The sequence below is a fragment of the Schistocerca cancellata genome, chromosome 2 (genome assembly GCF_023864275.1).
Source record: "Schistocerca cancellata isolate TAMUIC-IGC-003103 chromosome 2, iqSchCanc2.1, whole genome shotgun sequence".
Lineage (NCBI taxonomy): Eukaryota > Metazoa > Arthropoda > Insecta > Orthoptera > Acrididae > Schistocerca > Schistocerca cancellata.
In genome coordinates, this window is record NC_064627.1 from 324,989,913 (window position 1) to 325,008,652 (window position 18,740).

The following is an 18,740-nucleotide window of genomic DNA, read 5'->3' on the forward strand; positions in this document are numbered from 1 at the left end:
ACAGAACAACATGACTAGCATATGGACACGGGAGGAAATGTGCGTTTTAGTAGAGGTAATGTAGGAAATTTACGCCCGTCGAGTTGCGTTGTTTTCGAGCCAAATAAAGCAGAGAACTGCCGCTGGAGACCGCGAAATCACGCCAACCAGATCGTCCCCCCGTGTGCCGACGCAGCTGTCTCGTCGCCAACGAGATATACGGATCTTACAACGAACTGGTGACGTTCCACTTGTCAGCATCTCCGACATAAGTCGTGAGCGCTCGGCTCCGCACAGAGCCGACAGGCAATCAGAATTTGATTAAAAAGTTGCCCAATAAAGGTCTTAATTTTGTTGCGTGCTATCGACTACTTCCAAGCACTTAAACACGCAGTCAAGTGTTACTAAAGTCATTTGGAAAGTTACTCACTCCCCACTGGACATGGGTGCTGGCACTCGTAAGACCTGTAGGGTCGCGCGCGCTGTGACGTACGCGCCGCGGCCTGTCTCTCTCGTGGGCCTCGCGCTGTCTCTCGTGACGTCGGATATCCCAAACCCGCGTGCGTGAACGTCAACATTAACTGCCTCGTCTCGTGTGCCGACGGCTCCAGCGATGTGCCGTCGGAGAGGTGGAGTAAATGCGGACCTCACGGCATGATTTGTGCATTGCACATGAAAACGGCCAGTCAGCCACGGCAGACCACTCAGTGTGCCTAATGAGCACGGTAGCCTTCCGTGGGAACTGATGGTCATCTTACGTCGCACACAGGTAGCTGCTTTTTCACCTAGTATACCGCACAGTCGCGCAGGCAATCCTGTCCTGCTGCCTCATGGCCTGCTTAATGACAGCTGCAGCGTGTGGAACATCTGTTGCGGAACTATGAAGTCCTAGTCAGATTCTAGTTTGCTGCAGTGTTCGTAAATATTACAAGAAAAAATGATAATTAATCGAAACCCTCAGCTGCCAACAGGTGTTGTTGATATGCCTGAATGGGGACAGCTGAAAGTGTGTGTCCCGACCGCGACGCGTACCCGGGATTTCCAACTTACATGGCAGACGCTGTAACCATCTAAGCCACCGACAGCACAGAGGACAGCGCGACTGCAGGGACTTATCCCTTGCACGCTTCCCGTGAGACCCACATTCCCAACAGTACACAACCTAAGGATATTTGCCTAACCCAAAGGATATTTGCCCTCGGTGGCCCAGATGGATAGAGTGTCTGCCATGTAAGCAGGAGATCCCGGGTTCGAGTCCCGGTCGGGGCACACATTTTCAGCTGCCCCCATTGAGGTATATCAACAATACCTGTTGGCAGCTGAGGGTTTCGATTAATTATCATTTCTTTCTAGAGGAGATGCATGGTCATTATTGGTATCTGTTCTTTCAGAACAGTTACTATCCTCATATTACAAGAAAAGTCAAAGCTGATTTCAGAGTGCGGTAGCCTAACAAATTCTTCACTTGCCTGAGCAATTCTTTATTCCTGTAGAGTTCAACTTAATCAGGATATTAAAACATTAATTATCAATTCCTTAGCCTGACACTGTCTAGAGTGCCAATAGGAATAGTTTATACATTGCAGAGCCAAAGAAACTGCTACACCTGCCTAATATTGTGTAGGGGCCCCGCGAGTACGCAGAAGTGCCGCAACGCGAAGTGGTATGGACTCGACTAATGTCTGAAGAAGTGCTGGAGGGAACTTTTACACCATGAATCCTGCATGGCTGTTCATATATCTGTAAGAGTATGCAGGGGTGGAGATCTCTTCTGAACAGCACCTTGCAAGGTACCCCAGATATGCTCAATAATGTTCATGTTGGGGGAGTTTGGTGGCCAGTGGAAGTGTTTAAAACCACTCTCTAGTAATTCTGGGCGTATGGAGTATCGCATTGACCTGCTGGAATTGTCGGAGTGCACGATGGACATGAATGGATGCAGGTGATCAGACAGGATGCTTACGTACGTGTCACCTGTCAGAGTCGTATCTAGACGTATCAGGGGTCCCATATCACTCCAACTGCACACGCCCAAACCATTACAGAACTTCCACCAGCTTGGAAAGTCCCCTGCTGACATTCAAGGTCTCTGGATGGCTCTGAGCACTATGCGACTTAACTTATGAGGTCATCAGTTGCCTAGAACTCAGAACTAATTAAACCTAACTAACCTAAGGACATCACACACATCTATGCCCGAGGCAGGATTCGAACCTGCAACCGTAGCGGTCGCTCGGCTCCAGACTGTAGCGCCTAGAACTGCACGGCCACTCCGGCTGGCCTCAAGGTGTCTGGATTCATGAGCTTGTCTCCATACCCGTACACGTCCATCCGCTCGACACAATTTGAAACGAGACCTGTCCGAGCAGGCAACATGTTTCCGGTCATCAACAGTCCAATGCCGGTGTTGACTGGCCCGGGCGAGGCGTAAAGATTTGTGTCGTGCAGTCAACAAGGGTACACGAGTGGGCCTTCGACCCCGAAAACCCATATCGATGATGTTTCGTTGAATGGTTCGCACGCTGACACTTGTTGATTGCCCAACATTGAACTCTGCAGCAGTTTGCAGAAGGGTTGCACTTATGTCACGCTGAACGATTCTCTTCAGTCGTTGTTGGTCCCGTTGTTGCAGGATCTTTTTCCGCCTGCAGCGATGTCGGAGATTTGATGTTTTGCAGGATTCCTGATATTCACGGTACACTCGTGAAATGGTCGTACGGTAACATCCCCACTTCATCGCTACCTCGGAGGTGCTGTATCCCGTCACTCGTGCGCCGACTATAACACCACTTTCAAACTCACTTAAATCTGCCATTGTAGCTGCAGTAACCGATGTAACAACTGCGCCAGACACTTATTGTGTTACATAGGCGTTGCTATCCGTAGCGTCGTATTTTGACTATTTACATATATCTATATTTGAATACGTATAGCCGGCCGATGTGGCCGAGCGGTTCTAGGCGCTTCAGTCCAGAACCGCGCTGCTGCTACGGTCGCAGGTTCGAATCCTGCCTCGGGCATGGATGTGTGTGATGTCCTTAGGTTAGTTAGGTTTAAGTAGTTCTAAGTCTAGGGGACTGATGACCTCAGATGTTAAGTCCCATAGTTTGAATACGTATACCTATCTACACCAGTTTCTTTGGCGCTTCAGTGTACATTTAATACGTTTATCATGCGTATAAAAAGAAACATGTATTATAGGCCACATAAGATGCTTCACAAATAAAAGAAGCGAAACGCGTATGGCAGTAAACAAACTGCCTTCAATTAGTTGCATAGACCGAACATACATCCACGAATTTTGAAGCATCTAAGGAAGATAAAAAATGATGCTAAACAGAAAAAAATAAACAGAAAAAAGAGGAAGAGTTTGTTCTTCTTCAGATAGGTACCTTGCAAATAATGGGCATAGGTGAGAGCCGACCGCAAAGTTGGGTGTGCCTCAAAGGAGACTAACAAGACCGCTAGTGTTCTCAACACAGATAAGCGATTTATCAAACAGAGATAGCAAAGTGGTAGTTATGTTCAGTTTCCTCTAGTTTGTTTTCATTCCCGTAGCTATGAAGCGGGCGTAACGGAAAGAATTACTGAAATATAGGGAATAAACACTCGGTAGACATTCTTTACCTCAATATTGATAAAGAAGTCTCATGCGGCGTAGTATGAGCGTTCTGAAAAGCAATTCCTCCGAATTTTTTATGTGGAAGCTCATAAAGGTTTTTAAATAAAACACAGTTAAAAACATTCTTCATCTTTGTTCTTCGCGTCTACATTTTTGCAGCCCTCGGCCACTAGACAACTCCAAACAGTAGCGTGTAACGCGGCTGTGTGTATCGTAACTACGCCTGTGCGTGATATACACTACGGCCCTATTCACACGGGGATACTCAAATCAGATCTCCAGCTACCTGACAACCAATAGACTGAGAGGCTGGGCGACTCGAGTACCCGATCACATTTACACGGGCATGACACGAGACTCCTGTATTGCCAAGTCACTTGCGGTATGAATAGAAAATTAAATTTTGTTGGGTGTGGACAAAGGATGTATGTAGCGCGCTGTTTTGTGTGTCGTGGCTCCAGTAGTACAATGTCTAGTGACTCTATTAGTGATGATGATATTAATATACGGTATTATTATTATCGCTGGTGCAGAAGGATAAAAGTCAGAAAGTTGTGGACTCAACCTCACACTGAGAACAATATAAATTGTAGGTTACAAGTTGCCTAATTGCTTGGATGCACTGGACGTGAAACATATCCGCATTGAAAAATTACCTGGGACGGGTTCGACAAACTTCATTTACGAACCGTACAACTCCATAATATTGTTGGCATGCAGCGACGCTGATGGTTTATTCACAACCATTGAAATTGATTATGCATGTAGAAATAGTGATGGAGGGATGTTTCGTGCTTCAGCAACCAAACACTGGATTACAAACGGGAGATTAAACTTGCCATTTCCTTCGAGATTACGAAATGATGAAATGAGTATGATTTCGTTTATTACTTTGTAGGAGATGAAGCGACAGTACCCACAAAGAACACTCGATAATCTGAAGAGAATTTATTGTCATAGATTAAGCAGAAGGAGAAAATCTGTGGAACGCGCATTTGAAACGCTGACACAGAAGTTCCAAGTCCTGAGCAGTCCTATTCGTTCTCCAACTACGGAAAGAGTGTTGACATAATAAAAGCCGTGTGCATACTGCATAATTTCATTCGAAAACATGAAGGGTTCCAATACAGTTGTGGTGAACAACAATGCAACAACTCCGAAATGCCAACAGTCAGAATACAGCCAAGGAAAGACATTGCACTGCACCCTCATTCTTCTGCTTATGAAGCAAGGAATTATTTAGCCAGCTAGGTCCTGACACCTCCTGCTTCCTTCCCATGGCAGTGGAAGTACTGCGTTAACAATAATCAGGATCTAGACTAATTGTCTTTCTTTAAAAAATTTATGTGTAATGTATATTTCTGTAAAACTTATAAATGAATTTTTGTACTTAACGTATTAATACGTAATTAAAAACGTTTTAGTTATGTATTTATTACATTTATTGTATAGTGTGTGTTTATAAATGGGTGATCAGTTTTCCAATAAAATGGATCTTAAAGCATAGTGAGTAGGGCGTATTTATTTTACGTCAAAAATTTTAATTACTGATAATGAACTTACGTGATAGATTAACCTCCTTGGCTACTTTGTGACATGCTCTTCTCCGTCACCTCCTTCCTTGATACCCACCCAATTTGTAATTTTATAGTTCCGGATATTTCTATACTTCTCTCACGAGTTTCTAAACATGTGTTCGCACATTGCGCAACCCAGATGTACGAATGCAACTGAGAGACTGGGAGACTCGGCGACAACCACTGCGGGTCGCATACTATCCAAGTCGCGGCGACTCTGGGACGCCGATACTGTAGTGTGCCTGTCTGGACGACCCCACCTCATAACACACGCCAGGTCTCTTGGTTACAGAGTATCTCAGTCGCTCGGAGACTTAAGTATCCCCGTTTGAATAGGGCCTACGTTGTAATCGAATTTCGAACTCTTGGAATTCGCCCGAGCATGACAGTGCCGGACCACATGTGAGCACTACAGCATCTGCATCAATCCGACGCCTAGGGTTCATTGTCACTGATCACCCTCCATACAGCCCCAACTTGGCCCCATCCGATTTTCACCTGTTTCCAAAACTTAAAGACCACCTTGGAGGACTTTACTTTTATAGTGATGAATCGGTGGAAGCAGAGGCGAGTTTGTTGCTCCGTGAACAAACATTCTACAAAGATGGTACCAGCAAACTGGTCCCTCGAGGGCAAAACGTGTTCGTCGCCAGGGTGAATATGTTGAGAAATAATTATGTAGACGTGAAGAATAAAAATGTATAATATTAATAACGTTGGTTTGTTTTAAAAGCTTTGATAGTTTTCACATAAAGGAATCAGAGGCCTTACTTCTCAGATTCCCCACGTAACATAAGCAAAAAAAAAAAAAAAAAAAAAATCTCTAGCTATGTGTCGTAGTGTAAACCACCTTTTACTTGTTTAGATTTCCATCGCTGGTAATTTTTATTCACAGTCTGTATATTCCAGCTAAGTTGGCCATTAAAAAATTTTCGACAGTGCACTTGATTATTTGGCTTATAGGCCGGAAAGACGGAGTGCTACGCCAGTGATCTCCAGTTTCAAGAACTGCATGTCGATTCTTCTTAGTGGATATTTATAAAAAAGTATTCCAGTATTTCGTGGGGTAAAGCTGAATAGCCATGAAACTAAATTGCAAAACTGGGGATAAAATATACAACAGAAATGGTTTACGTTTCTGAACCTCGTTTCACAGCTCAGAAACAAACAGACCAGGAAATTAACTTATTTTGCCAAACAAGTTTGCCCAAATTATCTATCAGTGCTGAAAACTTAGACTCAGTAAGGGGTGAATCAAATGGCGACCAAATCTTGAGATGATACGGAAGAATGTCAAACAAAATTTGTTAATGTCGCTCCTCTAAATAACTATTCTCTTTTATTTCATCAGTCTTTGTAAAAGTAAATAGTACGATATTCCATACTCCAGCACATCACTGAGACAAAGGTTAGATATGAAATCATTTGACTCATGCTGTACTGTCATAAACATTCTAAACAGTTCAAAATATAAATATGAATGTGGAAGTTTTCACCACTGCAGAAGACGAATCTTATGTGGTCAGACACAGGTAATGTATTACAGTACTTTATCTCTCTCTGTAATCTGGCCTGTGACATTTTTTCTCGTTAAATCTGACAACTGTGTCGTTCTGTTACTTTTAAGCGAAAAACTGAAGCCGATGTAACGCCCTTATATCCAAACAGTCCATGAAAACGGAGTCGTAGCTGCAAAATGCTTTGGACAGTAATTAAAAATGTTGCGACCGAAGACAGAATATTCTTAGTAAAATACATCCATAACCTTTAATATTACATTCATACAATCTGCAAATTTTAATTTTATGCCTTTCCTTTATGTACTGTGTTTAATGTTATGCATCTCGAAAACTGTAATTTAACATGTGTGGTGCATGACACGAGTGATAGGTGTTCAATTTGAGATTTCTCATCTCAAAGATTTCGTGTGTACATTGGCAGTATTTTGTTTCTAATGTTTGGTTTGCTACACATTATTGTCTGTTGTGGACGTTGGTCAGTTGTTTACTGACAATGGCCCAATAACTTAAAAACCATTTCGAACTAAATAAATATTAGTAGATTGTCTGTTGTGAAGCCACCGTACAATGTATCACGAATCAGTACTGAAAATATTAAGCACCAGTTGTGGAAAATGTGTGATTTATTTATCAAAACATGGGGGGCTGTGATATCCACGTAACATGACAGAAGAACCATTGGTAAGTGAGGGCAGTTGACTTTAATTATTTTTATTCCCTGCTACCAGTTTAATTTAACATTTTACATCACATTTAAAGCATGTTGTGCTGAGTGTCATGTATTTATGTACACAGAAAATTGTGACTTAAAAGATAAAACAGAAACATTTTGTTCACTCTTCCCTGTTAAAGTGGTTACTGGGGTATTCTTTTGGGGGAGGAGAGAAAGTGGGAGGCCATAAATCGATGTCCAGTCGTATCTTTTGACACCACAGCTTGTGTGTGATGCAGATAGATTTTTATCGGTTTTATGGTTTTTCACTGAAAATTTTGCGTTGGCTAATAACTGAGCTTTATGTGAGTGTACAGGGAAGAATTTTAACGTGTTTGACAGTGCATGTTTGGTGCTTGCTTTTTACTTTTGAGGTTTCTACTGGCAAATTAACTTTAACAAATGTAATACAAGGGGCAATATAGACAGATTCACATACAGTACGTATCAGCGAGTGTAGTAAAATGAAGTATTCGTAATTTGTGTTCCCTTATATTATAGAACTTGATAATCTACATCTAATCTACATCCATACTCCGCAAGCCACTTGACGGTGTGTGGCGGAGGGTACCTTGAGTACCTCTATCGGTTCTCCCTTCTATTCCAGTCTCGTATTGTTCGTGGAAAGAAGGTTTGTCGGTATGCCTCTGTGTGGGCTCTAATCTCTCTGATTTTATCCTCATGGTCTCTTCTCGAGATATACGTAGGAGGGAGCAATATATTGCTTGACTCTTCGGTGAAGGTATGTTCTCGAAACTTCAACAAAAGCCCGTACAGAGCTACTGAGCGTCTCTCCTGCAGAGTCTTCCACTGGAGTTTATCTATCATCTCCGTAACGCTTTCTCGATTACTAAATGATCCTGTAACGAAGCGCGCTGCTCTCCGTTGGATCTTCTCTATCTCTTCTATCAACCCTATCTGGTACAGATCCCACACTGCTGAGCAGTATTCAAGCAGTAGGCGAACAAGCGTACTGTAACCTACTTCCTTTGTTTTCGGATTGCATTTCCTTAGGATTCTTCCGATGAATCTCAGTCTGGCATCTGCTTTACCGACGATCAACTTTATATGATCATTCCATTTTAAATCACTCCTAATGCGTACTCCCAGATAATTTATGGAATTAACTGCTTCCAGTTGGTGACCTGCTATATTGTAGCTAAATGATAATGGATCTCTCTTTCTGTGTATTCGCGGCACATTACACTTGTCTACATTGAGATTCAATTGCCATTCCCTGCACCATACGTCAATTCGCTACAGATCCTCCTGCATTTCAGTACAATTTTTCATTGTTACAACCTCTCGATATACCACAGCATCATCCGCAAAAAGCCTCAGTCCAACACTCCCCTGCGGCACACCTGAAATCACTCTTATTTCGGAAGACTTCTCTCCATTGAGAATGATATGCTGCGTTCTGTTGTCTAGGAACTCTTCAATCCAATCACACAATTGGTCTGATAGTCCGTATGGTCTTCCTTTGTTCATTAAATGGGGTAATGTGGTCCTGGAACGTGCTGTGGTAAAGACATGACACATTTTCCACGAGTGGCGTGTGATAATCTTCGTATTGAAATGTTAGCGGTACAAAACCACTGTTTGTTTTTCAACCTCAAATGTGCTAATTTATCTAGGAAAGAGTGAGAGCGATATGCGTTTAATTTATTGCAGACTGACGCCTATTCTCCAGAACAGGAGCTGCCAAAGAAGCAGGTGGCCGATGCGCTTGCGGGACAAGATGCGACTTGCAACCCCGCCGTAAGAAGAGCAGAGGGGTGGGGGAACGAGGAGCGCGCCACAAACTGCAAGGCACCCCTTAAAGAAGAACACATCTCGCGCTTTCGTTTCCCTGTCCCCCTCGCCGTTATCCGCGGTGACGAAGCGCTGTGGAAGGGGGGGCAGGCGGGTAAGAGGAGGCTGGGCACAGATTGTGAGCAGGGCAGGGCAGGGCAGAGGAGAGGAGCGAAGCGAAGCAAAGCAACAAGCGCTGGCCCCGGCGGTGGCGGTGGCAGGCGGGCGGCAGGTGTTGCGAGCAGGGACCATCTGCCGCTCGGCGGCGCTCGGCGTGTGGGAACGCGTTCGTTCCCACGGCCGGGCCCAGCAACCCTCGGTAGCACACACCTGCCACACGACACCCACCACCTCCACCCCGGAGCGCCGCCGCCGACGCGTGACGTCACGCCGCCTATAAAAGGGGACCGCGGCCACGTGCGCACCACTCAGTCGCTCCACGGCCGTGCTGTTGGAACCGTGTTACTCGCAAGCTCACGTGTCTACTTTGCCACATTTCGGTGCCACTACTTACGTCACCGTCAGCATGTCAGCAGTTCCAGTCGTCTCTGCTACCGGCGCAGCCTCCGCTGCGGCGCCGGCTACGCCCACGTCTTGCAAGTTCAGCCTGACTCTGGCGCGCAAAGTGCATCGTATCAAGAAGGTGTGTACAGCTTCCATCATATATATCTTGCCTTCTAAGTACCTTTCGTGTCTCAGGTTTCTAGTTCTTTTTCAATAGCTCCTGCTATATTAAATGGCTTTTTTTTAAACCTTTGTTTTCCTGTTGAACTTCGAAATGCTGTTGTTTAATTAAACTGCTCCAGTTTCATTTCAATTACAATGCGCCAATTAGAAGGAGATTAATTTGTCGTACTTGTATAGGTCCTCTTTTCGGTATACGTTTTCTACTATTGCTTCAACTATTTTGTAGTTTTGTACTTGTATAGGTCCTCTTTTCGGCATACGTTTTCTACTATTTGCTTCAACTATTTTGTAGTTCAGAATTTTCGCGACGTGAAGTAACGCTGATACAAAATCACTCAATGGTTGCTACTATCTTTCCATACCACATTCTTTTCGCTGTAGTAGCTATAACTTGTATTTATCTACTTCTTCAATATATCGATTTTGTAATTACCTCTGAAACGAAACATGAGTTAATTTGTTTACATCGTGATTACTTTGGATAATTTTTGAAGCAAGCGCTTCCTCGATTTAATCGCGGTACAAGATTGCTAAAGACGTTCTAGAAGACAGCATAAAAATCAGTTTTTCTTCACTTGAAACATTTTCACTTTTTTCTTTTGTTTGTTTGTGTTACGTGTGCAGACTGCCTATGCCTGTTTAGGCAGGGCACATTTGAACTTGTGTCTTACGATTCGCGTTTCGTTTCTTCCAGATGCTGAAGCCGGTGCTGGAGATGGTGCACAAGCACTGCCGCAAATCGTCGAGAAGGTCGCCGTGTCCGCAAGCTTTCGAAGAGGAGGAGTCGCCAGCTGATCAGAACGCGGCCAACGAAGCCCTGGAGCAGCGCCTGGCGGAAGAGCTTCGCGCCGGCGCCGCAGCCGCCGGCAGCGGCGCTGCCATCGCGGTGTGGTGCGACGGCCGCGTGCGCCTGCGCCAAGTGGCGGCTACGCAGGGGCAGGTCGGAGACGTGGCGGTGCCGGCGAGTTTCCTGACCACGTCGCAGGGCGGCCTCTGCTGGGTCACGCCCGACGCCGACATCCTCCTGCTCGACGGCAGCCACGAGTCGCAGGGACTGGCGGCCGAGCAGCAAGTGCCCGCCGCCGCGACGCTCTTGTCGACGCCGTCGTCTTCGCAAGAAACTCTCAGCGTCCACTCCTTTTAAGCGTTAATCGACCGTGATCCCAACAGCAGAGGAATAACCGTCTCAGAGGAGTTCTCTGCACGACAGAATACTTGCTCAGTTAGAAAGATATTTTTGATATATATATTTTTTAAGTGTTTACGATGAGTATAGCATCAAAAGAGACATTTTTGCGACATGAAGATTAGATGCAAGCGTATATTTCATGTCAGTACCTACCACCAGTGCCTTTCATATATGTGATATTTTAGGATTAATAATACTACAGCTGTGATGTCTTTCGAAGCTTTAATTTTCTATAGTATTGATTATTGTCTTCCAATAATGTTAGTATATTTGTATTTTTTACAATGCCCAGCAACCAAGTTATAAATAAATATTGCTCAAATGCAATTTATGCATAGCTACTGTCTTCTGATTTCGTATTCCTTCACCTTCTTGCCCAACCTTTTAAATCCCATATCAAAATATGTGTACCATGAATACAATTTTGTGACTATCATGAGGAACTTTTTAATTTTTACATGTTTGGAGAGAGACTGGAAGCTATTCAAAGATAAAATCTCACAGAAAGTATTACTGCTGTTTTGAATCAACATTTTTGCTCAAATATCTAAAGCTCGGTAGCTGAATAGGAAAGAGAATAACAAGCTGAATTCAGTATGTAGTTCAAACGATTAACGCTGAATCAAATGTTTTGTGAAGTACATAAAGCAGTTTCTAGGCAATGATTTCACAGAAAAATTATTCTTGATAAGGATAAAGCTGTTTTGCAAAATTGTGATTTACACACTGAGATCATGGTAGTATAGTTGTTTTTTACTGACACAAAAGTAGGAAACAAACTTTAGTAATGTTCTACTCTGCACTAGTTCACTGTTAATGTTTACTACTATTATAGTTTTTCTGATTTGAAAGTGTGAGCAAATTTGATTTTATGAAACCTGCTACAAAGGAAGTTAATCGCTATCTATTACAAAAGTTTTATTGGAAGACTTGGTCTGTCATTATCTTTAGCTATCATGCATTATAAGTAAACGACTTTTGAAAATATTCTCAGAGTGAGGACTCGTGAGAGGTTTGACACCCTAACATTATTTCCTGTAAGTAGCACGATGATCTTTCAGTACACAAATCACATGTAACCAGCGGATATGGACTACGTTCGATACATAACAGGTGAGTGGTCCGAAACTTGCAAAAATGAAGTGGAATTTGGCACCTTGTTGATAATTGTAACACACTAATTTAAATACACTCAAATAGCACTGCCCTTGTAAATATGGAGGTTAGACTGTCACTCTTATAATAGTCATGTCAGCTGACTGAGCAGTGCACTTAAAGACACAGCGGTTCTAAAAGGGTAACCGAAGATCTTATACAGTTGTTCAGATACACACCATCAGCTAAAGATTTAAATCATATACATTTTGCATGTATACTGGCACATTAAGAAAGTAAACCTGCAATAAAGATTTTGCCACACTAATAACAACGACACAGTGAATTAATGCGTTGTACGCTAGAGACAATGTAGAAGCAATGAATGAGAGAGTATCAGTTATGAATTTTACAGAAAACAATTAACTATGACATTAATTAAAATATTTCAAATTAAATGTGTGTAGTGTGAAAAGATCGTTATTATGTATAGTGTAACGTCCATTATGATCACTAGTAGAAATCTGTCGATCATGATGATGTGCTTGTTATTCTTTTATGTTTAGCTGGAACTGTTGCAGTCTCAGAGATGGGACCCAAATAAATCCTATGTTAGCAAACTGGGATGATGTTACATCTATCATGACGAACTACAGGGTCCAGTGACACACTAGTTCCTAATTAACATCTATACTCTGAAGAACACAACTAGGATACCAGTGTAAATATTTAATTATGCTGTATGTAATGATTCATCCTGTGAACAAGCAGTGCTTATATGGTGCTGTGAACAGTCTGATTAGTCTTGTCGTATCATCGTCATCACTGGTGAAGTGGGGTAAAGGTGTTGTCTGCAGTACCATATTCCTTAGTTTTGTTGAGTTTTCGCAAGAAAAACACATTTTTCAAACGACTACCGGTTTAGATATTTAGGCCCTAAACATTTGCACGTCACAAATCTACATCGTTTTATCATTCCTGCTGTCATTACTTGTATGTGCTTAACGTATGCTGTTACCCCAATCAGATACAGATTCACACAAGAGCAAGATATCTCTTCAGGAAACAAACTTAAGCTTACCAGTTCACAGCATGTAAAGGAAAACTTATGTGGTCATTAGACTTTATATTAGCAAACATTATTTCCTTAGGTTATTTGTGACACATAGCATTTCGTGAAAGACTTTGAGACTACCCTTTGAACAATACCTGTTTTTTATGTTAATGTTTGCAGGCAAGATCAGAGAAGCAATTTAGTGTAATCCAGTGTAATAGTACCTGTTATGAAGTATTAGTCCAGAAGTGCTGACAGAAGATGCCGAAAACAATGAGGTGAAACACGTTTCGTTAGGAATCAAAAATAAAATTAATACTTTGACCTAGATATGTTTCAGCGTTTACGCTCGATAGCACGTGGATCCTGCACAAAATAAGATTTTGCAAAGACGTATGAACATGTATGGAATTGAGATTCATTTTCACTGAAAGTACACAAGAACGTGTACCTTAGTTCCACTTATAATTATGGTTGTCTGATTTGGGGGAGGGGACCAAACAGCGAGGTCATTGGATTAGGGAAGAATGTGAAAGGAAGTGGCCGTGTCCTTTCAAAGGAACCATCCCGGCATTTGCCTGACGCGGTTTAGGATAAGGATGGCCGGGCGCGGGTTTGAACCGTCGTCCTCCAGAATACGAGTCCAGTATGCTAACCCCTGCGCCACCTCGCACGTTCTATAGTTACGTCTGCAGGTCTGCATTGAGATGAGGTGCTACAGAAGAACGTTGAAAATTAGATGGACTGGTAAGGTAAGGAATAAGGAAGTTCTTCTCAGAATCGGCGAGGAAAGGAATATACGGAAAAAACATAAATGGAAAAAACAAACAAGAAGAAGCGACAGGATGATAGGACAACTGTTAAGACATCATGGAATAACTTCCATGGTTATCTGTGGAGAGAAAAAATTGTAGAAAATGACAGAGATTGGAATACTTCCAGATAATAATTGAGGACGTAGGTTGCAAGTGCTACCCTGAGATGAAGAGGTTGGCATAGGAGACGAATTCGTGGCGGGCTGCATCAAATGAATTTTCGGCCTGTCAATCAACTTACTTGAATTTGAGTTGCTTTTACTCTTTGCGTGTTGTGGAGTGTAAGGTACTGCCACTCGGCCCTCAAAAATTTCGGCTGAATGCTACCACTTTCAGACTTCGGTGTGTATGTTTATTTTTCGCGATCGAAAGTGGGTTGAAATTGTGATGCCTGCTAATGAGTAACACGTTTTCAGTTTATGTTCAACTGAAATTATCATTACTGTGTGCGTTGTTTTGTCGTGTTAATAAACAAATGCACTGCATGCAAAAGCACTGCTATACTTTTTTTATCGGCTAAGCATCATTACGAAATGTCTTGGGCAGGATTTCATACTTTCGAGCTCAGAGATTGGGCTGAAGTGTTTATAGATTTGATTCATGACTTTCGTTTTGTGGTTTCTTCAAATATACGCACAATCTAATGTGGTATTAAGCACGACGTTTTTGTACATTTTTCGGTTATAATGTTTGTCTCTACCTCATCTGAATTCACACATTTTCAACGTCATCTGTATTTTACAATAACGCAGAAACCATTCCGACAAAAGTGTTACAGCGTTTATTCACGTCTTGAGTATAGCACAATAAACAGAATTTTACTGAATGCGATTCCTCAAAGTCGTTAATTATTACCCAAGATGGGCGCAGAAGTGAATTTAGAAGAAGCACAGTAAGAATGAAACTTCCACTTACGACTCTAGTTGCTATATTAATCCTGCTAAAATATTTGGCCCCAACGGACTGTTTATTCGCAGGCTGCGACTGCGTGGATAAGATACAAATGACATTGCTTTTATGCCTCAGTGTCTTTATTTGAAATCCAATAAAAGTTTATATTGTCATACTATCATTACCAGGTGTATTCCGTTTTATTTTCGTCGTGGCGTACACAACTGACGTCCTTTGGCATATAGTGGGGGAACGGTGCACAACGGAATTGCTATTCTGTACGTCTGCTTAAAGTACTGATATGATGTGATAGAAAAATCTTGTTTTTTTTTCAGTTTTCGATGACACAAGATCATAGATTACGACGCATTTTGTGAAAATCACGAGGCGATTGCATTCCAAGTTAGTAGATTGCGGATACTTTAGAGAGACATAGAAAAGTAATCATATCGCTGACGTCTTTACCATGGCCTATTTATTCCTTACGTCTTGTTCCTGAAATGTCCATTACGCGGATTTTATGGCGTTTCTGTGAGTTCTTGCGTGTTTGTTGTATAAAGTCGCTACAAACATGAAAACAAATAGCTAGTGTTCATGACAAGTTATACTACCGTAGCAACATTTTGTTGAAGATAAGTTTGCAAGAATCCGTGGCTGAAACATTACAAGGACATACTGAATATTTACGAGTTAACGAAGTGCAGATAGACTGTTTTTGAGCATTTGTGTAACAAGGCAAACTGTCATAATCAAGTCCTCCCGTTCATGTGACTAAAAATATCCAAAAAGAGAATGTGGAAAGATCATTTAGCAGTGTTGCCAGATGTTTACTTACAACACATTCAAAAAAATGCCCTCTACATTACCACTGGTATTTAAAGACACGTCACCATCTTCGGATCTCAGTACAGAAATCCGGATTGGAAAGTTGTTTATACTCGGATTTGAAGATAGTCATCATAGACGGACATTAATCACCAGATATAAAATATAGAGGTCTGTAACTGGAATGAATATAAAAATAACTCCGCCCGCAGTGGCCGAGCGGTTCTAGGCGCTTTAGTCTGGAACCGCGCGACCGCTACGGTCGCAGGTTTGAATCCTACCTCGAGCATGGATGTGTGTGATGTCCGTAGGTTAGTTAGGTTTAAGTAGTTCTAACTTCTAGGGGACTGATGACCTCAGAAGTTAAGACCCATAGTGCTCAGAGCCATTTGAACCATTTTTTTATAAAAAGAACTGATTTATTAATTGTTCAAGCGAGGCTCAATGCTGGCCAATATATGGCCAGAATGGTAAAAACTCCTGTCGTAATATTCACGACTACGCTATGAAATGGCGTATTCCAGGGGGATAACGCAAGACCGCACACTGCAAATTCACACCACAACCGCAGCTAGCTTGATCATTTTCTTTATATATATGGGGTATCACAGCGATGAATTTACTAAAGTTTAAAGACATGGTACCAATTCGGCTGGTTTGTTAGTGTTTTTATTTACTTCATGTTTCCATGACTGGTCAATTTCGGCCTTGCGGCCACTCTCAGGTACAGTATATATCAAAACATAGGCAGCATGTAGGCGTACTTACAGCTAACTCGCCATGGTGAATACTGGAAGCTGTAGTATGAATATTTCATGAAGCCAGTTTCGGGAAATTGGTCTCGTGCATGAATAGACACGACACCAGAGTACACTTAGTCTCGACGTTGTGTGAATGCTGAAGTCGTCTCTGAAATGAAACTTCTGGCTTCTGCACGGATAGTAGCGGAGTTAATACGTATCTCTAACAAATCGAGGCATAAAGATAGAAATAAGAGACGTGCGTGGATCCGCTGGTTGTACAAAAACAAAGGCGTCAACTCGGTTGCTCAGGCGATCCTGCTAAAAGAAATTGTTGTGGAAGACCCGGGAAGTTATTTCAGCCGTCTGTGAATGTTATACTTCTTGATAGAGTTAATTATCCTACAAGGTAGAAGGATACCGTAACGTGTGGAGCATTGTTGCCAGAACTGAAACTACGAATCACATTGCGTTTTTTGGCAAGTGCGGACTCGTATTAGTCTCTGCAGGAAACGTTTTCTGTTCAACAGCCAGATGTCATAGTTTCTTGTATTTTTTTCGTAATTTATTTGTGAATGCGTTTCTAACTGAATGTATTTGCTCTTCAGTTCCGACATCTTGAACCATCAACGTATAGCTCGCTTAGGGCTACCTCAAGTGCAGCAACATGCAACTGCTTGTTCTTGTAGTAACCATCATTGATGCTATTTGGAAAAACAATGATATCGGAGAAGATACAAAGGGATGGATACATAAAGCAACAGTGAGACCAGTTACAACACACACAACTGAGGGAAGACTGGAAATATCAAAAACAAAGAGACTTTGGAAACCACAGAAATGAAAATTCTGCGAAGGATTACAAGGGGAAAACACTGAGAGATAGAGAAGTGTAAGCAATAGAAAATGATGTAAAGTGTACTCCATTACCGAGTGCGTACAATGAGGAAGCTTGAATAGAACGGACACGTAGACAGGGTGGGTGAACGGGAAAATCGTATGAAATAAAGCACTTCCTAGTAAAAGAAATATCGGCCGTCGGAGGAAATGATGGAGCGACAACGGCAGGGTAGCCTGGGAGGAGGGGGGGGGGGGGCGGTACTGAAGGAAACAGGCTTTAGCATAGAAAGAAGAGGAACAAGAAGACCATCACTGAAATCCCGCGAACATATATGCCTAGCAAAACAGATGTAAGATCCTTTTCACTTCACCAAAACACAGTGTGAACTGATGGCACAATGGTGCCGAAACATGTTTGTGTACTGAGAAAAAACGGTGTTTTGCATAACTGGCGGACCTCACATCCAACAATTTTCCACGCATAGATCCAGTGCATGTAGCTCACGGACAGGTTCGTTGCAAGTTCACAACTAGTCTCTTTCAAGCCAACACACGGCCATCATTGACACAAGTCGCATATGGCGTTGGTTTGGAAACGGAATGCACGCTACAGGGCGTCTGGTTTGGAGCTGTCCTTGAAGCAAGCAGATTTGTAACAGTTCGTTGTGTCACTGTGGTGCCGACTGCTGCTGGAACTGCTGCAGATGCAGTACGATGCGCCAGAGCCATACGCCGAACGCGATGGTCTTACGTCTCGGTTGTGTCAAGTGACCGTCCGGAGCCCAGACTTATTGCGAGCGTATACTTTCGCGACCAGCACTGCCGGGAATCTTGTGCAAGTACAGTGGCTACTTTCATGCCAAGTCTTTTTGCAATACCGCAGGAGGAAAAATGGTTCAAATGGCTCTGAGCACTATGGGACTTAACATCTGAGCTCATCAGTCCCCTAGAACTTAGAATTACTTCAACCTAACTAACCTAAGGACATCACACACATCCATGCCCGGGGCAGGATTCGAACCTGCGACCGTAGTAGTCGCGCAGTTCCGGACTTAAGTGCCTAGAACCGTTCGGCCACTGCGGCAGACCCGCAGAAGGAACATCTAGATTCTGGTAGCCTTTTACACGACGTCGTTCAAACTCAGTGACGTCGGATGAAGGTAGTCTTGACTAACATTTGCTCACCACTTCCAGTCTCAACGATAACTAACACTTACGACCGTTACACCGTGTATTTATAGCATATCTGATTCGTAGTGGCGCTACTAGTGCCACTCTTATGCCAGTGGCGCGAAATTTGAATAGACATCGACATTCAGATGTAGAAAAACGCCTACCAATTTTTATGTGTCTCACAACTACTCCTTGCTGTTGTGATTTTTTTCCATCAGTGTACACTG

General features: G+C 42.7%; 1 protein-coding gene and 1 non-coding gene across 2 annotated transcripts; both read left to right on the forward strand.

Annotated features, from left to right (window-relative positions):
• Nucleotides 1-1,173: 1,173 nt before the first annotated feature.
• On the forward strand, nt 1,174-1,248 carry Trnat-ugu (transfer RNA threonine (anticodon UGU)). The gene has a single exon. It is a non-coding gene; the product is annotated as a tRNA-Thr (tRNA).
• An 8,397-nt stretch (nt 1,249-9,645) lies between these two features.
• LOC126145328 (uncharacterized) lies at nt 9,646-11,374 on the forward strand. Its single transcript, XM_049915550.1, has 2 exons — nt 9,646-9,847; nt 10,586-11,374. Exons 1-2 carry the CDS (start codon nt 9,731-9,733, stop codon nt 11,033-11,035), a joined length of 567 nt encoding a protein of 188 aa, XP_049771507.1. The 5' UTR covers nt 9,646-9,730; the 3' UTR covers nt 11,036-11,374.
• Nucleotides 11,375-18,740: the final 7,366 nt, after the last annotated feature.